This window comes from Alligator mississippiensis, chromosome 3, assembly GCF_030867095.1.
Source record: "Alligator mississippiensis isolate rAllMis1 chromosome 3, rAllMis1, whole genome shotgun sequence".
In the NCBI taxonomy this organism is placed as follows: domain Eukaryota; kingdom Metazoa; phylum Chordata; order Crocodylia; family Alligatoridae; genus Alligator; species Alligator mississippiensis.
In genome coordinates, this window is record NC_081826.1 from 289,654,736 (window position 1) to 289,670,077 (window position 15,342).

Here is a 15,342-nt window from a genome sequence, read left to right on the forward strand (position 1 = left end):
ATAGCCTCTACAGACTGGGCGCAGAGGAAGGACGTATGGGAAACACTTACCAGCAGATGACACTGATTCCCTAAACCAGCCCTGGCAATTGCTGTGAAGGCAGCTGAGCCCCTTTTCTGTATGGAGAGCTGGAAACTATGCAGGGAGGGAGCCCCAGGGAGACACCCCTTGCAAATCTTCCTTAGGACCTGACACGGCTCCAGCAGAGACACCACAGGAAGCACCGAGATGATGGTGAAGGGTCTGCTCTACTCACCCCTTGGAGCCATTTTGCCATTTAAGCTCAGACCCTGCGATGTTCTGCACAAGAACAAAACCAGACACAGAGGTCAAACAAGCCTGGGGTCCTGAGGCTCCGAAGCCAACACATCTTTCCCTGCAGCCCAGCTCCTCCTTGCTGTCACAGGCAGAGACTCGCTCTGATACTAGGTTGGCAGGACACTGCAGCCGCAAGCAAGCAGGCTTTTCTCAGCAGGGCTGAGGCTACCTACCGCCTGCTGGATTCCTGTTAGCTCGTTGTCCTGCTCTGCAAGGCAGCGAGGCTGCTCAAAGTCTGTTGCCTCCAGGAGCTGAATGAGAAAGGAAACATTAAAAAAAAAAAAAGACAGGGGAGGCGGGGGGAGAGATATTTTAATTGCATGGGACTTGACTGCACATCTCAGGCAATAGGAGCTCCCTTGTCCTTTTGGTGGTGACTGCTGGAAGGAAGTTCGAGCTCACGTGGCCTGCTAATAGGGACTAGGAGCACTTACTCCAGTCCCAGGTGCTGGTAGGGTTAAGTGTTTTTGGTGCTCTGCATGGGAGTCCTCCAGTAACAGGCACTACCTGAACACATTAATCACGTAATGCACAGCAGCCCGGCGTCCTGGGACCTCCTGTGGCAGCAGTTCTGAAATACCAGGGGTCAGAACAGTAACAAGTTTTGGATCATAAATAAAAGGTGACTGCAATGACTAATGGATATGGAAAGCAAGTAACGGGAACAGATGCAGCTTCTGTAAGATGCCAAATAGTTTATAGGCCCAGATTACAGACAGAGTTGTAGCAGTTTAAGTAAAGGTGGGATTTCTAAATGGATGTAGTTGAGGTGGTGCAAAGCCTTGTGTGGACATACTTAATCTGATTTAAACTTGGCCTCTGGGGCTTTGCACTGGTACACTTGCAGGTATAAGTTCAATCAATGTATTGCATACGTATGTTATGTGCATAGGGCCTTGCACCAGTTACATTCAGCGATTGCCTACATCTCAATTTATCTCAATTTGCTTCAACACGTTGGGTTAATCCAGTGCAAAACTCTGGTGGGACACACTGGTTCCAGTTTAGTTTCTAATGAATTTAAGTTCAGCTGAAATAAGCATCCTCTAGATACAATAACCTCAGTATTTAAAAATTGCATCCTTATTTTAACAGGTGCAATTCTAAAAACACTCAGTTTGCTTTTAAACCAATTTTAATGAAGCTGTTGCCTGTAAATGTGGTCATAGCTATGCAGTGAGAGATGGCAGTGGTAAGGAGAGGTGGATTTCACTATAGCACTTAAAGGATTTTATCACAGAAAATACTGTTCTGCACTTGTCTCTTTGAGAGGGGGTATTACATATCCAAAGATAATCACCATGCTGCTATTTGAGCACCTGTCTGCCACAAATGAGCTACCTTCCCAATAGTAGTGACACCTCATAACCTCTCTGACCACATTTTATTGCCCATTTTGTCAACAGGGAATCTCAGGCCTCAGAGAGGTTGCAGCTTGCCTAGCATCATATAGTGAATCAGAGGAGACCAAGGGCAGAAGTCCAGTTCCCATCATCCAGCTTGATCTTCCAGGCCAGACCTCCTGGCTTCATGCAGCCTCTTGCTCTTTCAGCTCATTCTCTCCCTCTGTAACCGCACAAAGTGCTGAGTCTCATGCAAAAAGCTTCTCCAGAGGAGCGGAGAGCCCTGCGTAGTGCTGTACTCTGCAATGACAGTAATGCACAGGATTACAGAGCAAAGATAGATTTTACTGGAAAGATGAAAGGAAATTGCATCTTTAATAATTTACTTGGGCAGTTTGGAGGGAGCCAGGTTGGTGGTATCAGTGCCGTCAGAAAATCCCACCATCTGTTCCTGGAAATCCGGCTGGCTCCACCGTCCAGCCAGAAAGACCACAGGGGGCTCCATTTTCTCATTAAAAAGGGACAGTGGATACTCAATGGTGTCTAGACCAGGGTGAAAGGTTAAAACACAGTAATCTGTGGAACATGTTAAACTGATCCCTCCAGCAAAAAAATAAATGAACAAATGAAAATAATCAATACGATTGTAACTGAGGGAGGCGGCTGACAGCCACTGCTCTGTGCGCGTGAACGTAGCAACTTCAGAACGAAGAGGGAGACCTCGTATTCTGGGCACGCGACTAAAGATGCTTTGGGTAGGGGCAGTTCCAGTGCTTCACCCCCTCGAGTGAAGGAGGCGCATTAGTCCAAGTCTTCCACAGTGTAACAAGGGACACGTGTCTGTAAGGCACCTACCTTTTAGATTGAGTTGTCCCATTACAAAGTGAGGAGAAGCAAAGTGGAGTCTTTATTAGCCAGTGGGCTAACTTCAGAGCCTGGGCTTGCATAAACCTGCCATTGACCACTCCGAATATGGTATAGACAGGTGCTTGCTTACGGGTGTTGAGTTCAGCAGTTTACTCCCTGTGAAGGCCAATGCTTTTAAAATCAGGAGGATTTATAATTAGGAGAAGTCACTGTGCCTAATATGAACAAATGGCTTAATAAAGCAACCCTCTGAGACGCTTGCAAGAGGGACACCAATGCAATTGAATTTTACCCGCATTTTTTGTTGGTGATGTCAATTCCTGCTATTGCATGGATAACTTAAGCTCCTCTCACTGCAGTACCTGGGCTTTCTTCTTCCTTCGTGCCATACATACTGCTTCCAATTCAAGACTCTCAAAGCATTTAAATTATTCAGGAATGGTCCTGAGCATCAGCATTTTTCCAGAGCTGGCCAATCATGAATTCAGTCTCCAACCTGCGGGGAGGGGATTATTCTTCTGATTTGACAGATGCAGAAACCAAGGCACAGAATAGTTAGATGATTCACCTGACACTGGACTGGAGAAGTTGCAAACTGGTAGGGCCAAGAAGAGGAGCCAGGAGTCCTGACTCCCTGGGCTCTTGTTCTTGCTACTGGACAGAGACATCTCTATTCCATGCATATAGTCTCAGTTCAAGAGGTGAGATGGAGGAGCCCTGACATTACGTCCATGTGTGGCTTGGAGAAAAGGCAGATGTGTTATAAAGCTAGTTAAAAGTGGGGTTTGCAAGTTCTTATCCAGTCTAAAAGCAGGTAGCAGCACTTGGCACACCTGGTCACACATAGCATTGCAATGCTCGCATAAAATCATAGAAAATTAGGGTTGGAAGGGACATCAGAGGTCTAGTTCAACCCCCTGCTCAAAGCAGTTGAGTTGTCCCATTACAAAGTGAGGAGAAGCAAAGTGGAGTCTTTATTAGCCAGGGGGCTAACTTCGGAGCCTGGGCTTCCGTAAACCTGCCATTGACCGCTCCAAATATGGTATATACAGGTGCTTGCTTATGGGTGTTGAGTCCAGCAGTTAACTCCCTGCGAAGGCCATGCTTTCAAAATCAGGTGGATTTCTAATTAGGAGAAGTCACTGTGCCTAATACAAACATATGGCTTAATAAAGCAAGCCTCTGAAGTGCTTGCAAGAGGGACACCAGTGCAATTGAATTCTAGGACCATCCCCAACTGGATCATCCCAGCCAAAGCTTTGTCCAGCTGGACCTTAAAAAACCCCAAGGATGGAGATTGCACCACCTCTTTGAGTAACCTGTTCCAGTGTTTTACTACCCTCCTAGTGAGAAAATTCTTCCTATTATCTAACCTAAACTTCCCTTGCTGCAACTTAAGCCCATTGCTCCTCGTTCTGTCATCTGCCACCACGAGAACAGTCCAGCTCCATCCTCTTTGAAACCATCCTTCAGGTAGTTGAAGGCTGCTATTAAATCCTCTCCTCAGTCTTTTCTTCTCTAGACTCAATAAGCCCAGTTCCCTCAGCCTCTCCTCAGAAGTCATGTACCCCAGCCCCTTCACCATTTTTGTTACCCCCCGCTGAACTCTCTCCAATTTGTCCACATATTCCCCTTTGTGACTGTTTTTGCCTTGTGCAGTGATGGGGCAGTCCATATGGCCAGAAGCAAATCCCTATAGCTAGATTAAAACCATAATATTGGCACCAGCTGTCTCAGAGCTTCTGAGTTTGGTTCAAAACTGAACCTTCCCCCAGTTTAGGGATGTGGATCTCCAGCCTAGAGGTTGTGGCATTGGAGCCTGGTCCCATAAAAGTCAATGGGTGAGGCTGCTTTTCTACTTACATGACTTGTGACTGGGGTCCAGCTTCTGATCTGAGGTTAGTGTCTGCTTTATGGGGAGCCAGCAGTGTGGCAGATACCCGTTAGGTGCTGACGTGTTGTGCGTAGGGGGCTGCTATCTTCTTTTCTGTAGCTCAGGCGTGCTTCTCATCAGGGGATCACTAATACTGCAAAACCAAAAACCACCCTCTGCAAAGCATGGCCAAAGGAGGAGGCAAAGGAAGGGTCTAAATATTGATTTCAATATTTATTCTGTGATTAATATCACAATTCACCATAATAGTTGCACTATTTGTCATCCGTTTAGAAGAAACGCAGTATAATAAAAATGATAGTTTCAGCAAGTGAGTTTTTGCATATATTAAAATGCAGACTCTTACAACAGCAACAAAAATGTGCAACGGCCTCCCCTTCCCCAAAAGAACCGAACCAAACCAAACCAACCAAACCAAACCGAAACTAAACAAAACCCTTCTGCTGAGGTATTTAGTCATGCTACTCATTTAACAGGAGCAGGGGAAGAAAGACTCTCATGGGTATGTATAGCTTTGGACGCCCCTGCACTGTTTCGTTGTGGGGAACAGGATCAGTTCAGCGGGGTCTGGAGGCAGTACTCACTGCAGTCTTCACACTGACTTCGGCAGGCACTGGGTAGAGCCCTTAAGGCCCAAACCTGTTCCCGTTGGCAAAACACCGATGATTTCAATGGGAGCAGGATCCAACTTTTTAACGTCTGATCATGTGAGGTGCTGAGCACCTTGGTTTTCCACCTGGACCCCTCAGGTTGGAGCCCCCCGAGGGGCTGGCCTGTGAGCAGATCAGGTGTGCAGCCCACTGCTGTATCAAACCACAACGGGAGGAAATCAATCCTTCCTTGGCATTTTTAACCACTTTTTTTTACGTCTTCCTTTTCTTCCATACTTTGTTCCAAGCTAAACAACGATAACAATCTTGTAGACCACCAAAACTGATACCACATATCAACAGAGATGGTGAAATGTCAAGCTTTAAACATTTATTACTCAGATGATGTATTTTATAGCATACAGTGGTGCTGGATGTTCTAGAAACAAGACAGAATTGTCTCGGAGAGTTATCGTCTCCCGCGTTTAACAGTCACTGAAATGCTGAAAACAATGGCGGTTTTCTTTTTCTCTAGTAGGAACATCTAGACTGTCTCCCCCCGCCCCCCAAAAAGTATTTTTTCTTTTTTTTAAAGCGCTTAGTTTAACAAATACAATAAATGATTAAATTAAAAATATTGCTTTTCAAATGCAATAAATACACTCCCCTGCCTCCCCCCCCAAATTAATTGTTAGCGTAACTGCATTCTGAAGGAAACCACAGCTCCTTTTGTTTTTGACACTGGACTTGGAAAAACTTGAGTGTTATTTTTCCTGAAGATCAGAGAAGTACCCAACTGGTTGGGATAATAACTAACTGAGAAGAGCAAAATTAGTGTAAATCTATAAAATACCCACAGGGGAAATAAAAAACAAATTTAAGATTTTGAGAGACTTCCAAGTGAGGGATACTGTAAAAATAAGTATGAAAATAAATCATAGGGTCTTCTGACAATTTTTCTTTCATAGTCATTCATCATGCCAAGAATAGATACTAATTAAGCTCCTTTGGGGGAAGAGAGAGATCCAAGCACATTGCTTACTTTACTGCTTTCACCCCCTTCAGGCTTCACCCTTCATATAAATGAGTTTTCTCCAAACAGTGGTGAAGTTTCATGGGAGAGAAAAAAAACAAGTCACACTGTGGAAAACTAAATCCTTCGGCTCGGAAATAATTTCACTAGGAACCAGTCTAATCACATGCCATATAGACTCTGGGCAGACAGCTAACCATGCTCGAGCAGAGGACTCCACAAATCTGTTCTTCATTTGAGCTTTCCCCCTCCTCCTCCATCCTGATGGCAAATGTAGTTGCTGTATTGTTCAGAAAACATTTTGTGCCTGCCCAGTAGCATCTCAGGGGCTTTCCAACACCGCTGCTGCTGGTCTCAACCTGGATCTGCTGCAAATTGCAAGTGAGGGGATGTCTCCCAAGGGAGAAAGCAAGGCCATTTCAATGGGTTGTGTATGAAGGGGGTGATGCTCAACTGGTGTAAAATGCCATCTCTGCAAAGAAGCTAGTCTGACTTACACCAGCTGAAGTTTTGCCCCAGTGCATCTAACTACCCTCTCTCCACTCTGAGCTGGTTTAGTTTTCAGGGAACAAGTCTGTCAACTATTTTTACTGAGAAGAGCACAAAGGTGGATACTTCCCATTGCCTAACAGAAACAGTTGCTCATACTCCTTCAGGAGGTTATTTGATAGACACTAAAAATTTGCAGTCTTTAAAGAAAGCCAAAAAAGCTCATGTTGAATTTTTCTTACAATGAAACACAGACATGTAAAAACCAGTCCTCTGCTTTACAGACATCTCATGGATTCATGATACTGAATCCAGCTACCTCTCTGGTACAGGAGTCTCCCAACACAGAGCATCTTATAGGATGTTACTTACACCAGTAAGATACTGGTGATACTGGTGACATCTTCACATCCAAACGGCGGGCAGTTTCCAGATATTCTAGAAACCTGGGAACAAAAAATTGTCACCAACCTTAGACTAAGAGCAAAGCTATGTTGTGCCGTTTCCTTCATTCCCTAGCAATACTGTTCAGTGGTTAGTAACATCACATGTACATCTGACAGTTACTCATGGACTTTAAAAAGATAGGATTGGTGGTGTTTATAAATCCAGGGGAAAAAAATACATTTTCAGTCAACATTTAGATTCACACATATTGATGGCGCAATCAAAATATCAAATTACAAAGCAGTTAATGGCAGAATGAACATACATTAATTAAATGTTGGATATAAATCACAATCATTAAAAAGATGGATTCCACATCACAAGTAGTTTTTAGACATTGTCCAAGGAAGGTTGGGAGAAATCCCAGAACTGCAGAACAAAGCAAGGGGCCAAATCCATTAAGCCAGTGTTCCTGGGTTCAGGGCCACAGGTAGAAGGCCTTCTCTATTAAAGGAAAGCAATGAATAAACCTTAGGGTGGGCAGTGGGGAAGCACTTAAACAGAATGACTGCCACGTGGCTTTGCTTTGCCTCTTAATGCTTCAAGAAAATTGCCAGCAACTAGGTGAGAATTCAAGGTCTTGGGAATGCAATATCCAGTTCTCCTCTGGGGTTTTCCATTTTCTTCCTTTGATACATTCAAAGGTCAAACTGGAAACGGTGGGATACTATCAGGTGGAAGACACAAGCCACATAAATCGGCAAGCTTACTGGTAGGGCCTGGAGGAATAGGAAGTGAGGACGGTGGTTATCAGAGGCACTAGTACTCCAACCTACCATCATGTTTGATCATGGTACGTGTTTCCCATTAGGGCTCGGCTCGTGCCAGTCTTTTTGTCCCCACTTCCCCTTAAAAAAAAAAATCAAAACTAAATCTAATTCCCACCCCCTTTATTCTGGAACAACGAGCAGCAACTGAATCAGTAAAACTACTTAAATAGTGATGTTGAGTGGCTCACAAAGCAAGCCTATACTCAACTGCGTACCAGCCACACATTGGAAGCATCCGTGACACTAGATCAGCCTTGAAAAATTCATAGACATTAGGGCTGGAAAGGAGATCATCGAGTCCAGCCCCCTGCCCCAAGGGCAGGAAGTCACCTAGGGTCAAAAGATCTATTCATCCAGGATAATTTTCTTTATTTAAAAAAACCCCCAATCTTTGCCTTCAGTCTGTACCATCCTGATGAGAAAAGGGAACGTAGATTTTGTGCCTGGAGTTCTAAAAAACTGTGACAATTTTGCGAGGCTGTACTCCATTCAGTTTTAAATGATCGCTTCTTCCATATCCCAAGGAATGGGTCCTCAAGGAGCAGACGTTTATGGAGGGTTTTGAGTCAAAATATACAACACAGATGCTTATAATGTTGCTGAACCTTGTTGGTCCTATAAAGTCCAACCTCTCCCGACTATCCGAGACACAACATTCATGCCTCTGTTATGACAATACTTCTCGTTTCCTGATGTAACTCAGGGAAGAAGTGCTAGCTTGCCAGTCGACCCTGGTCAATCCTAGAACAGAAATCAATCTTTCTAGAGAAGCCCAGCAACGTTAGAGAATTGTTTCACAGTTGAATCATGGATTTTTCTTTCTTTCTTGGAGACATTACAATTGAAGTTCCTGTTTCCTGCTGTTTTCCCTTGCTTCATATGTGCCTTCGAAAACACCCAGCCGACCATAAGCTGAAAAGTTCAAATAGTTGCGAATCATGAAACAAATCTCTTCTCCTCCTGTGGCATTTTCTCTGTTGGAAATTTCTGCCCTCAAACTTGGCTTCCCACATGTAATTTTTTTTCCTCAAGTCACAGACGGATCTGATTTTCTTTTACGCCTCCATAAAACATCCTGAACATCCAAAAAAGATCTGGATTGAATCTTTATTCATCTCAACAAGCTGGCAGAAATTAAACCTATTGGAAGAAGGGATGGGTCTCAGTTGCAGAGCTTAGTTTCAGATCTGCTTTGCCCTGCAGCTGCTGGTGGTTTGGATCTGGGGGCTTGTGTTCAGGCCTTGTTTTTAATTAGGAATTGTACTGTTTCCATGGGGTGGGGTGGGCCTGCCATATCCGTATGTGTTGTCATTACCAGGGGAAAGGAAAGTAAATTGAATAATAAGAGGAACGTAGAGAAAAAAAAATGGACTATGCCACTACCCCCAACATATTTCAAGCAGTGATCAGTAGCCCAAACCGCAAACTGCCTTTTGGAAAATAATTTGTGCGTGTTATAAACACTGAAATGGATTTCCCAAGAGTGTTTTCTAGACCTGTTGCAGCAATGCAATTGTGCAAAGGTTATACAGGAACTACTGATCACTGCCTGATCCATCTGATGCAGGTGGCTATGGTCAGGTGGCATGTGTATGGGAGGAGGGTCATCTATTCTAGCTTCACTTTCTAGCTTTCCTCTGTAACGTGCCCTGAACAAATACAGGGAAATTCCTCTTTCCATTTCTGTTAGACTTCATCAAGTAAGCACCAGAAGTGATTTAGTAAGTAAAAGCATCAATAAAGAAGCAAATAAGGAAACCACCAAGCCCTGACATCATTTCCTGGTCACCGTTTAGGAAGTGAAGTAATGGCCTGGCAGTCCCTCTTTACCAATACAACACTGCCAAAATAAGTGACTTCAAAGCACATTTCAAATGCTGGACCAGAAAAGAGTTCCGTCTCCAAAAATAATCCAAAACTAGTTAACACGTCTTAAAAGTGTGGTTAAAAATGCTCTGACCCCAAACAAATAAATACCACACTCTCCCAAATCACTTGCCTTGCCCGATGCATTGGGAATTAGATCCTTAGGTCACTACGTGCTTTCTGGGCAGCACTGAGCATCCACAAGGTCCGTGGACTTCACTGGAAATGAAAGGTTTCACCCCGCTGTAGGATCAGGCCCCAAGGAAGGGTTTAGTGGGGAGCTTTGCTCGTCTCAGAAATCACACACCTGGTATAGCATGGAGTCTTTATGAAATAAAGGTCCCGAATGCTCAGAAGCTGCCATCTCTGCCAAATTTGCACGTGCTTCAAAACTACTCCTTATTTTAAGACTGTCTCAGCCTAATAACACACGCTACATACATACCGTCTGCCTTCTTCCTAGTCACCTCAAATCACTGGTCTCTCTCCTCCCTGTAGGCCTGACTGCACGGGGGAAGTTTTGAAAATGCTTCCCCCCTTGTCCAGACAGCTCAGGTTCATTGGTGTCAGCATCACTGAGAGCCTCGGAGAGATACGGTTCTGTATCCGCTGACCCTAATCTAGTCAATATGATGCTTACTTACATTCCTGACGGCAGCTTCCCTATACAGGGGCTCACAATGTCTCTAATACTAATAAAACTCGTCTGGGCAGGCAATTTGGGATTGAACGGGGAACCCCGAAGGCTAAAAGCACGAGCCACCACAGCTTTAGCTAAAGACTCATCAATGTTCCCTAGCTGAGGGGGCACCCTCTGCGGACTGGACACTCGATGGACACGGCAATTCAAATCCCACACAAGCCTCCCTGTATGTGACACCCTCTGTTTCGACTGACACACCCAGGATTCAACTGGAGACCCCCGTAAAACTAAAGGCATCAACTGTTGCATGCAGGTCCTTTGCTGGGGCTGTGACAGATTCGTAGCCTCACCGGACTGGCCACACATGGACAAGTCCAGTGGGGTGGGCCTCCTCCTTTTGCTACCTCCAATATCTGTCTCTAGACATTCATATTGCTCTTCTCCTAACACTTATTTTGGGGAAAGAAACACACCACGTGGAGCACACTCCCCCCGGGAGTTACATTGATTAAAAGACAGTCCTTCAAGGGATGCGAAGAGCGGGAAGCCTCACCTTTCTAGTTCCACATCTATGTAATACCAACCTAGACACACTCATTAGGAAACTTAGCTAGTCAGAAGCCAAACTAGAAACCTATATTTTTTGGCTTTTCTTTTTTCTTTCCCTTGCAAATGCCATATAACTTACTGTCCTCTATTTATTGGTTTCCAAAGATGAATTTCAAGTCATTTCCCCCCTCGCCCCGTATATTATTAGGCCCAGCTATAACGGGCCAGGTTTAACTGTATAATTACAACTGTGACTTTAATTACAATAAAGCACTCTTTAAACAAACAATAAACAAACAAACAAACAAACAAACCAAACCGGATCCTAGTGTAGTGGATGAGGGATCTCAAGTCTTTAACGGCAACAGCGAACGACTGCAGAATTCCTGCATTTCTGAGAGTTCCCAGCACACAGCACACGTTTTTCAACTACTGTAACAGGCTACTGGCAAGATGACTGTGGCTAGGGTACGTCTAAAGTGGCTTATTTTATTTTATTTTATTTTGTTTTTACTTCTCCTTTTAATTTAGCATCTTTGTGTGAACCACTCACGGGCTCACATCATAAAGTTGTTTTCTTGTTTTAAAGTTGATAGCAACTGTTCATTTAAAACAAAGCAAAACAAAAGAGCAAAGAGAAAGAAAACCCAGTGCAAATAAAAATTCAGCTGGTGTGAAGTCCTAGTCTAGCATCAGATTTTGGAGGGCATGGGTGGGGGAGAAAAAGTTGAAGACAAGAGGAGGGTAAAAAAAGAAAAAAGAGAACGAAAGCTCCGCTTGACAAAAGCCGTCAATTACCAGCGTCTGGAGTGGAACGTGTCTTTCTTTGTCCTCCCAAGACATCTGCTGCGCGGTGTCTCCTGCCAGTTGGCCAGTGCAAGCCAAGAGAATGGTGTGAAAACAATACTCGCCTGCACTTCCACTCGCTTTTCAAATTCTCCGTGTTCTTTTCTGAAGCCAGACAATGACACGGCGGGATGCACTGCTGCATGAGCAATGGTTTAATAAAAGAAACCTAAAACAAAAACACGGCAGGGAAGAGGGCTGGCACTTGGCAACACAGCTGAAAAGAAACATGCTTCTCCCCCCACCCCCACCCCATGAACATATTCTTAAGCATGCTGGCGTTTTGTCTTCTTAGGTATTGAATCGTAAAGGGTCTTGCTTCTCCCTCTCCAGTAGCTGATCAATTTGTAGCACAGTCCTTTCCTGTTTCCTTTTAAGGTGCATGTCTTCTTCCTTCTCCCCACCTCCCTTCCTTCTCAGGCTGTCAGTTTCTGGATTGTCTTGTTGTAGTACTGTGTAATGGTGGGCGTCAGGGGGTTCCAGTTGTTGGCGTGCAGCTCAATGACCTCGAGGAGGAGGGACCGTGTCAGCATGGACTCCGAGGGGCACAGCATCTTGTCGCGTGCTATTGCCAGCAGCTCTGTCATCATCTCGGGCAGCTGCTCCTCCAGCAGCCGGCCTGTGCTTTGCAGCTGTCAAGAGAGAAGGGTCAAAAGTTGCGTGTTAAAGTGCAAGTCGCCACGCTGGCTTTTATTATTGTGGAGTTTTAAAACTCTCCTGGTTGCAACGAAGGTGTCAGCTGGGGCTTGTCGGGCTTGGAGTCGGGGGGGTGGGTGGGAAGGAAATAGGCAGCCCGGCCAATCAGAGCAAGGCTAACAGAGGATCTATCACTTTGTGGAGACCCTCCTGGAAAGCTCGCCTGCTTGCAAATAAGCTTGTAAATTATTAAAGAGGAAAATGCAGAGCTACATGCAGGCATATGGCACCACTGAAAGAGTGATGCTTGCTGTAGAGAAACACAGTAGAGGAGCTACAGATGGTCTGCTGTTTGCTGTCATATAACAACTCCCAGGCTTGTGGATACTACAGTGAATGGCATTCCACAATAAGGAGAAAATATTTGCCTATTGGGGCTGACATCCAAAAGTGCAGCCATCTTTCCGGCAGGCAAAGGCTTCACCTCCATTAGCACCTGCAGCTGAAACATGAGGGCAAATCATCAGGCAGCCTGACCTGCCCAGGTATGGGTACCAATCCCACTGAGGTGCCTCTGGCCAGGGTAGCACCTGCAGTTTAGACCTTGCCTACATACAGATTTGCACCAGTGTAACCAACGGCACAATTCTGTTAAATGGCAACGGGTTTGCATGTGAATGCCCTAACCACACTGAAAGCGGCTTGTTTAAGTCCATCTTAATGCTGTATAAAACAAATAAAGCTAAACCCTAGTAAGTATCTGTGTGCAACCCTGTCCAGGTTTGATTGAGAAAGGTCTAAAAATACACTCTAAGGCCATGTCCAGATGAGCGTGGCCGTGCGGTATGTGGTGCTGCAGACACATCTGCCGTGCCACATATCACACATTCAGCTGTTCTTGCGCTGCAAGGTAGCGGCATGGGGCAGGGGTGGAAAAAAACCTGTGCAAAAAAAAAAAAGCAGAGCGGCGCACACGGGGGCATTGCGCTCCATCCAAAACTGGAGCCCGGCTGGCTGGTGCCACAGACCGGCTGCCGGCCAGGATCCGAGCAGCAGGATCACCACTGCTGCAGCCCCAGGAGGTCCCCAGGTAAGGCTGCTGGGGCTAGCCCAGTGCTGGCCCCAGCCTCCCCCACCCCACCTGGGGTAACCTGCTGTGTGCCAGAGGGCACGTGGCATAGGCATTGCTCAGGGACATGAATTAGTGGCATATGGTGTGCTGCTGCTTTTTGTCCCTGGGGAAACAAACGTTCACGCTTGTGTAGACATGGCCCAAGAGTATCAGCACAGAAACAAGGTAATGCAAGGGAAGGTAGGGTGTGAATTTATGGTGAATCAGCTATTCCAGTCAACTGCCCATGTGCTTGCTTTTACATCATAGTCAAACAGTGTGCTTATGAACTGTCGTGGAGTGGCTGATGTGCTGTAAATTCACACGCCATCTTATCTGGCAGCAGCTTACTCATGTGCCCACACCCATATTTAAATCAGTGCCAGTTTTTGTACAGCCAGGGCTCAGGCTGAGGATACAATATGAGCCTGCAAAAAAGAGAAGTTGGGCCTTAGCCTAGATGAAAATACACTCATTTATATCCATATATCTGTACACGTGTTTATAGACATACACACATGTGATATACTTGTGTGTGTATAAATGCATGACTCACTACCCCACTAATTGCTAGATCAAACATTTCAGACTGGCACAGTCTCTCTCCTCATCTCTGTTTTACTCATTTGGTGCTCTAAGGAGGTCTCATGTTAGTAAGACTCCACACATTGTGAAATAATATGTGCTAGACCACATTTGCTTATCTGTTATGAGATTCTCAACATCAAGGCCAGGTACAGACATTACATTTTTATTGGTATAAATGATTGGAAAATGGTCTATACCTGTAACAGAACAGAAATTTGGCATGCAAAAGCAGTTTATACCCATAAGAGAACAGAAGTTCGACACACGCAGACTGGTTTAAAAATGGTGGCGCCCAGTCTAACAATGTGTGTTCTGTTCGTTACTGATCTAAATTAGGCTGCTTACAGAAAACTACGTAACTTAAATCAATTCTGCCCTGGGCTTTTTGAATGTACCTAGCTTAATAAGGGTGAGACACTTAAGAAACACTAGCTCATTCATGCGGAGAAGGAAGATAAGTCTTGTAACAGCTATTTTGCAAAGGGAGAATTAGATGTACAGAAGTCACTTGAAAGGCACTTGCCTAGTCTAAATTCACAAAAAGCCCAAGGCAAAGCAGGGACTGTCTCCAGAATACTAGACCTTGCCTTTGCCAAGACATATCAAGATCATCTCTAATTACAGGTGGGGCTGGTCTGTTAGTAAAGTTGTTTGAGACTTCCTCATAGTAAGCCTGTTGCTTATAAAGGAGCAAGTAAAAAGGATTGAAATGAGAAAAAGAAAAGAGAAGTCCTTGTTTTTTAATAACAAGATCACATACTATTTTTCCCATCCTCAGTGCAGAGGATGGACCAAAGCTGGGGATGATCTTGGACTGTGCAGTGACAGAGGCTGTTAGTAGGACCCCTGCCTCATACTGCAGAGGTACGGAGGTATAAATGAGGGAGAGGACTGCAAGGAGAGAGAGTCTGTGTTTAAGGCAGCTCAATGCTGCCTTGGAGAACTTATTTCTATTCCTGCTTTTGCCACAGAGTGCCTATTGGAGGCTGGACACGTCACCTTTTACAGGTGTTCACTATCTGTGCGTTCCTCATGTTCTGGGTGCCCAGCTAGAGACTTTGAGGTCTTACTTGCAGAAGTGCTGAGCACTCACGGTTGCAATGGAAGTCAGTGGGAGCTGTATTTTCAAATGCTAGAAAATATTAGGTGCTTTGAAAACACAAGTCCTGAGTGCCTCAAATCAGGCACCAAAAGTACTGGAAACTTTTTAAATTTAATCTCTCCATGCTTCTGTAAGCTAGGGATAATGAAAACCCCTCATTTCCAAGAGGTATTGTGAAAGTGAATTCACAAATGAACGTAATAAACTCTAACATGACAGCAGTGAGCATGACTAAAAGGTCCATGAGGAA

At 44.9% G+C, this 15,342-nt stretch overlaps 1 protein-coding gene across 9 annotated transcripts in view; it reads right to left on the reverse strand.

Moving 5' to 3' along the window:
* Positions 1–5,388: 5,388 nt before the first annotated feature.
* Positions 5,389–15,342, reverse strand: part of CTIF (cap binding complex dependent translation initiation factor) — a 321,855-nt gene continuing 311,901 nt past the window's right edge. For 7 of the 9 annotated variants that reach the window (XM_006259046.4, XM_059725287.1, XM_014593953.3 and 4 more), the window contains one exon: positions 5,389–12,287. In XM_006259046.4, the coding sequence (XP_006259108.2) occupies positions 12,072–12,287 (216 nt within the window). In that variant the 3' untranslated portion in view covers positions 5,389–12,071. The remainder of the gene's footprint in view (positions 12,288–15,342) is intronic. The other 2 variants (XR_002093006.2, XR_002093005.2) reach the window with 2 other exon arrangements.